General features: G+C 32.7%; 1 protein-coding gene across 1 annotated transcript; it reads left to right on the forward strand.

Annotated features, from left to right (window-relative positions):
• The first annotated feature begins 6,236 nt into the window (after positions 1–6,236).
• LOC118747529 (tryptophan 5-hydroxylase 2-like) lies at positions 6,237–6,963 on the forward strand. Its single transcript, XM_036481579.1, has 3 exons — positions 6,237–6,419; positions 6,499–6,708; positions 6,919–6,963. The coding sequence occupies exons 1-3, from the start codon at positions 6,303–6,305 to the stop codon at positions 6,961–6,963; spliced, it is 372 nt and encodes a 123-aa protein (XP_036337472.1). The 5' UTR covers positions 6,237–6,302.
• The last annotated feature ends 567 nt before the right edge of the window (positions 6,964–7,530 follow it).

Raw genomic sequence — 7,530 nt, forward strand, 5'->3', positions numbered from 1 at the left:
CCCCCCTTGGAATAGTCCAAAGAGATCAGATATACAGACGTGTAAGATATCGGGGAAAATATGGCCTGACTACAACAGGACGAAGACACGGGACCTGCTTAGCAGATCAAGATCAGAGATGTTTAGAATTTTAGCAACCAATACGGGGTACTGGCCCATAGGCAAACATGCAGAAAAAATAGGACTACCTCCTGATAGGATTTGCCGCAGCTGTCAACTAGAATATAGCAAAGAAAGTGTCCAGCATTTATCTTTGTAAATGTTCAGGCCTTTCAAATATTAGACATGAAACAATAGGCAAACACCTGGTAACACAACTAAGCGACCTATCAGGAGCTACCATTAGCGAAATCGGTAGATTCTTTAGAGAATTAAAATGGTTCGACTTGGAAGATGGGGTATTGGTAAAAAACATAATTGAAGTTTTTTAGTACTGCTTAGGGATTAATTTATACCTCTCCCATTTGTCCATACATCCATATGTAGATATGAATATAAATACATACATATATACATACAAAAGTACATATGTACACGCATATTTAAATTAGTATAAACGATATTCACAAAGGACCTTAACTTGTTGCTTCCGCTCATAGAAACTTTTAATTTGATTTAATCTACGACTGATTTAATTTTATACACTCAAAGAGTCTATATAAACAAGTCTTCATACATATGTACATATGTATGTATCTATGTATCCACAATATTTCATTCATAATTGGCCATTGCTACGACAATCTTCCTACTCAGTATTCCTTCTATTTGCGCTTTTGGGATATCATACTTACATTTTACAAAAATACATACTGTACACACGTGCGTATGTTTGTCTATAAGTTATGCGGGTGCTTGGCTGTTGGTGCGTTAATCTATTAATGTTTTCAAATATACTGTCCCTGCAGGAAATGTATCTAACTATAAGTTAACTTGAAGTTGATAAGGAAGGAACTAAAGGTCACTATTATCTGTATATGGTTATCTCTGCCATAGATGTCAACTAACTTGTAACTAACTACTTTCGGACATAAAATTTTTTTTCATTTAATTTTTTACTCGTATATTTATTTACTTTATCTTATTACATTACATATTAGTTAACCTATTCTGCCATATTCGAACTCCATCAGACATAACCTCAAAATGATAATATAAAATTTCGGTCTTCCTTTTATTTGTGCTGAGTTCGAAAAAGTATTTGTGAAGTGCAGGAAGAAAGTGTGTTGAAAGTAAAATTTGTACGAAGATATTTAAAATAGGAACTTGTTTTAAGAAAATATCTCCCCGATCACGTCTATGTTACTCCTTCCTGCATTACTTTTAAACTAGTTTCAAGTTAGCTTTTTGTGGCTTACTACCGTTTATATATTTTATAGAAATTCCGCAAAAAAGCTAACTACAAGTTTGTTATTTTTGATTATCTGATGATTGATAATTTTTTTCTGCAGGGGTATGTTCTACATATATATGTATATGTGTTCATGTTGTATGCAGCATAAATTGTATGAATGCATTTCATTAAGACTGCCAACATGACAACGAAAGAGGGCAGGAGTGCATCAGTTTTCGTTATCTAAAATAATATAATCACTTCATATGTATATCTAGTTATGTTTTCAAGATTATCAAAAAAAGTGCATATCGATACCTTGATATAGAAAGGCCCTAACTCATTTTCGTTCAAGATACAGTTTTGTATGAAAGTCGGTAGATTACTCACCAAGATCCTATTGAAACTTAAAAACAATTGCAACCACATAAAATAAGCTAAAGTTTTCAATAAAATACAGCGTTTAAAAGAAATAAGATCAAGACGCTTAAGTTTAAGTTTTTTGAACACTCCATAAAACACAAAAAATTTAGTTAGGGCGTTTCTATATTAAGGCAACGATATGTATGTACATTAGATGAGTTTTTTCTAAAGAAGAGGAATACGAGGAAAAAGAAGAAGAAGGGGAAGACAAAGATGAAATTCCAGAATATCTGTTGGACGAAATTATCGACCTTTCTGATGATGATGACGATGACCAAGATATTAGAGAGAGCAGTGATGTCGATCCACAGCCGCCTGCTAAACGGCAACTGGCCAAATCATTAATTTAATTAATTTAATTTTTTTACTTAAAACTTTTCATAACTAACATTTCAGAATTATATTTTTTTCCATATTTTTATAATTTCTTTTTCAATGTTTCTTCAAAACCAACACTGAAAAAATTGGTACATAAGAAATGAGAAATAAATTAATATTAAGCTGGAAAACGCAAGTTTTGTATTATGATTGTTTTCTTTTCAAATGAAATTTATTGAAGAAACTGAGAAGCATATTATAGATCAAACAGAAAGCAAAAAAGACTTAGTTTTGTGGAAAATATGTTCAAAAAGGATGAAAAAAAAATTTCCAACATTTTGCTTCATAAGCACTACAAAAACATTCTAAATCAATTTTTTTTTATATTTTAATTGTTGCACAGGTCTCTAGCAATAATTTGGCTTTAACAGATTGAAAAAATATCAATTAGTCGACGAGTTATAGCCAAAAAACCATATAAATAATATGCTGAAAATCGGCATTTGACTGCAAAGTTCGAAGGTCAATTAAAAAAAAATTCGAACTAACATAAACAAACGCCGCGATACGGGTCTTCTAATTTATCCTCTATTTTCACCCCTCACTCTCGGAATCGACATAACTTTTGCTAACCTGAATTTGTTCCACAGTGTTATCATAACCAAAAGCTCATTTTTAATATTTCTTCGGTACTTTGGTTTTTTCTTAAATATTTATTACAAACATTCGCTATGCATGCTAGTTTATATGCATTTATAAAATCGATATGCATGTATGTATGCCATTTATCACAACTTGTTGGTATGTACATATGTATATTCGCATGTCTGTAGATGGGCGCTTTTAACAAAATCAAATAACATAAATCCTCTTGAGTGCGCGCATAAATGGTTTGTTGTGCAAATAAACGTTTTATTCCCTGACACACAATTACTTCCAATCACTGAATGACTATTGAAAGCGACAAAAAATAAATAAAACCCAAAACAACGAGAAGATCCTTAAGAAAATGGAAAACTTAAAAAAGTAAAAATTTTCTACGGCTGTAGCTCCTTTGAGGAAATTAACTCTAAAAGTCAATAGAATAGGAGAAACAAGTGGGAGACCGAAAGGATGTGATGAATGCAGTTCTATCTATACATACATACAAACACATCTACATACATACATATACATTTCTATGCGTTACTTGCCGATAAAAGCAGACACGAGGAGGCTGTCAGTCTATCATTTAGTCGGCCATTTGTTAAGTCAGTCTGTCAATAAGTATGTAGTAGCATAGCATTTTCATTCACCCACGCTAGTTGCAGTGCTAACGGTTTCGTATGCGCATATTTTAATAGTAAGTAGCTGCTTACGCGTAGTTTTATTTTTATATCTATTTAGTAGCACTTTTACACAATTGATTTCCCACCTTCACACATACATCCAATGCAATATATTCGTAGATACTTTAAGAATGGCCATGATGGCGTCGCTTCTCGAAGGATATTCGCTACCTAAACATTCGCTTTCATTCCGCTTTGTTTGTGAACTTGAAAGTGGCGCATTTAACGGAGATCGGGGAAAGTAAACATCTTCTGTCGTTTAACAAATAAAAGCACTTTGACTATTATCAACGATTTATTACGTGTATTTAGTGCAAAAGGAAATGGAAAAGAAGAAGGAAAGTGTGTACCAACTATTTCTCATGATTTGATGAAGCTACTAGAGGATACCTTTGGTTATTTGACAAGAAACGTTTGCACAAAGACAAAAGCAGTAAGATTGAACTGTTCTACATACATACAGTCAGTGTCAAATGTAAGTGTACAACTTGTTCTAATATAATACTCACAATTATTTTCATGACAATTTTTTTTCGCTAATTATTTACGAAAATATAGTTCATTCTATGAAATAAACCATTTAAATTAAAGTTTCATACTTTATATGAAGTTCATAAAAGTTCAAAAAATTTTCTAGAAAATTTCCGAGTACGCAATTTTGTGGCCCATTCAATTTAAGGTTAACGAAGTCCAAGTTTGAAGTCGATAGAAATCACCGTTGATTTTTTTGATTTTGTTTTTGTAACGCGTGATAAAAATCTATTTTGATATGAAAGAATATGCGCAACACCCTCCACAAAAAAAAATTCTAAAAAATCAACGGTAATTTCTAGAAACTAGAAAATTGGACTTTGTTTCACTAAAATTGAACGATCTGCGTACTCAAAAATTTTCTAGAAATTCTGAATAACAATTTTTGAGATTTTGATGAACATTTTTTTAATATTCGTGATTTTTATATAAAGTGTGAAATTTGGATTCATATGATTTATGTTATACAATGAACTATAATTTCAGAAATAATTAAAGAAAAAATTTTTTAATGAAAATAATTGTGAATAATATATTAGAACGAGATGTACACTTACATTTGACACTGACTGTACATATGTTTTCATATGTATTAAAAACTAGCAAAAACCCGGCGCTTTCCTTGCGCCGTTAAAGTATTTTTGTGTTTTTACTGCCTTTCACTAGATCCAAAACTCTTTGTTAATATTGTTTTGAAAGTATTTATAAATTAGGCAGATTTTTTAAAATTACAAACAAATTTGATTTAAGCTTTTTATTGGAAGATTGTAGGTATGTACTTTGACTTCCTTAAACTTCTTGTTTTTCTAATAAAAACGTCCGAATTCAGCATTTAGTTTAATGACCGATAACGGCTTGCATATATTTTTTAAAGTTTTCAAGATTTGGATAGCTTTAGAAAAATATTTTGGGAATTAAAAAAAAAATTGGATTTCGATATCTATTAAGTAAAATTTCTTACTCTAAAATTTAGGTGGCAACCCAATTCCGAAATACACTGGAATGAATGGAGGTCAAATCTAACAATTTAAATTTTAAAACCACTTGTAAATTCACTTGTTGCACAAATCAAAACTTGTGGGATTGAACATACATACATACAGTATTTATAATCATATACGTATGTATGTGCGTATAAGCCCGCATGAAAATGAGTTAGCACACTTGAACTACTTTATAAAAATAAAAATAAAATAAAATATAAAAGTTCACAACAGGAAAAAAAATTAAAACAACAACACAATTTCGAAACGATAAAGTTTCCATTTCATTGTAGTGAAATGAGTCGAGACCATTTGTGTTTTTTAGCTAACTCATCCTTGAATCGAACAAATTCTACGTCATCCAGCAATTGATAGTGTCAACTCGAAATGCTTCTGAGTTTGCCATGCCCAGCACTGCGACTTGTGTGTGGCAAATCGGGTATGCCCTCCTGACTATTTGATGATTTGGCCAATTCAAAGCCGCTTGCAGGCGAGCATAAACTTAAGCACGCCAACTTGCCACTTGCCACTTGTATCAGAACAGTTGGTTGCCTCTTTATAATAGACACTCACTTGTTGCTACAGTTCAAGAATAAAAAAAACCAGAGGTGGAGATTGTGTGAAGAAAGCAATGTGCAAATATCAGTTGCAGCTTTTATATCCTTGTAAATTTGTCTTCACACATACACACGCACAGACATACTGCTAAACTCATCAATGTAATGGTGTACGGCAAACTGAACCCAATAAGCTAAATAAATTCATTCATTGGAAGGACTTACAATTTTATTTTCGTGCGAGTAGCAATGGCAAAACTCAGCAAATTTTAATTAGTGCGCCTAAAACTATGCCGCATAGCATTGTTTTTACGCGCTTAAAGGATGACAACTGTCATTGTTTTTGTCATGAGCTAGGGAGTACGTGCCATCTACGTACGTTTGTCATCTTTTGTGACAAATAGTCCATTGAAATTGACATAAGTGAGCTGCCACTAACTTTAGAGTCGACTTTTTTTAACTTAATCCAACAAGTGTTCCTTAACCACAGCATAAATGCTCGCTGGGAATATGTTGATGAAAAATGCTGGTAGTAGAAAAAAAGGAGCAAATGTTAATACAACATTTTCCTATCCATGTGGGAGTTGAAAATGTGGCAAGAGTGATTTTATCATTGTTTGCTGCCTAGTTGTAGGCTATAAAAGCACCCTACATGGCATTAGGATCTTGCAGTTTCCTTTCAGAAATCGGCCCGATGAGTTGTCCGGAAAGTACGCGTTCGGTTTTAATTTTTTGTTTTCTCTATACCTAGAGTTTTTGTGGAAAGTAAAAATTTTGTGCATTTCTGAAATTTATAACCCATAAATTCAAAAAAAAAAAAATACAAAAAATGAGCGCTTCTGGCAAAAGTTTATTGGGACTATGGCTCTATCGCAGCGGTGAGCAGGAGTGGGCTGTGAAGCATGGTAGCCCGCTGCATACACTACGCAAAGAGCATCGCAGTCTTGTAAGCGTTTCGACAAAATTGTCTCTACATAAAAGAAAAATCCAGTTTGTGAATATAGTTTTATTTCAAATCGATTTAGGATAAGTCGAATTCTGAAAGCGGCAGTGAGAAAGGCAGTTTGGAATTAAGTGATGCAAATTCTCAAGCCATGTCGGGCGATCGTGTTTCTATAATTTTTACGCTGAAAAATCAAGTTGGCAATTTGGCCAGAGCATTGCAAGTTTTTCAGGAGCTGGGCATTAATGTCCTACATTTGGAATTATCTCCTTTGGAGAAAGCTAGCAACCAGGTGAGTTATCTGCTGTTAAATTAGATATACATATGTATGTAGATGCAACGTGAGGGGCTAGTTTTATTCCCTTAAAAAAAATGATCAACTCGAAAAGTGGCAATCTTGACAGGTAAAAGAAACCCGTTTTTTCGCAATTTTTTTTTTTTGATGGAAAAATTTAATTGAGCTTAACCCAATGTTTAATATGTTTTTACTATTGTACATTAGGGTGCCTCACCAAAAAAAAACAAAATTGTGGGTTTTTCCATCTAAAGAATTTCGGAAAAATATTAAAATTCTCGTGAAATGGAACGATTTGAAAATATTCAAAAATATCATAATTTTGATTATGTTGATACATTTTTTGAAAATTTTTATGCAGATCTTTAAGCTTTAACTCTTCTATCATCTGAGGGGATTTTTTCGACAAATATTTTATTAAGTTAATTTTATTTATAAAAAACTAGATTTTTGTGGGTGTTTTCAAAAAGATCCAGCTCACGTATCGCTAATTCCATGCGAATAAATTGTTCTCATGATTTGACATGCAAAGCAAAAGCAAATTGGAGAAAATTGTATTTGTTTTGCTTTATAATTTTTGGGAATATTTGTTTTTTGACTCCGATGAAAAAACCGGCATTGCTTTTTTTGTGGAGAGTGATGCACCCTAATGCACATATATGTATTAGCGCTGCTGAAAGAATTTTTTCAAATGATTTGACGACATTAAAATTTGTAGAATGTCGCAGCTCACAATTTTTGTCTGCCGGGTTCGACGTGCGCGATTAATCGAGGTGCGAACTTTCACTTCGTAGGACCAAGATCCGATCCCTGGTAATA

The sequence above is a fragment of the Rhagoletis pomonella genome, unplaced genomic scaffold, assembly GCF_013731165.1.
Source record: "Rhagoletis pomonella isolate Grant_MI unplaced genomic scaffold, Rhpom_1.0 Rhpom_scaffold_00012, whole genome shotgun sequence".
NCBI lineage: Eukaryota > Metazoa > Arthropoda > Insecta > Diptera > Tephritidae > Rhagoletis > Rhagoletis pomonella.

Bases quoted from the DNA above. Each gene is read 5' to 3' on its own strand.
- LOC118747529 (XM_036481579.1), top strand. From the start codon at position 6,303: ATGAGCGCTTCTGGCAAAAGTTTATTGGGACTATGGCTCTATCGCAGC. The intron at 6,420-6,498 runs GTAAGCGTTTCG...AAATCGATTTAG, and splicing joins GCAAAGAGCATCGCAGTCTT to GATAAGTCGAATTCTGAAAG. The intron at 6,709-6,918 runs GTGAGTTATCTG...ATTGTACATTAG, and splicing joins TGGAGAAAGCTAGCAACCAG to GGTGCCTCACCAAAAAAAAA.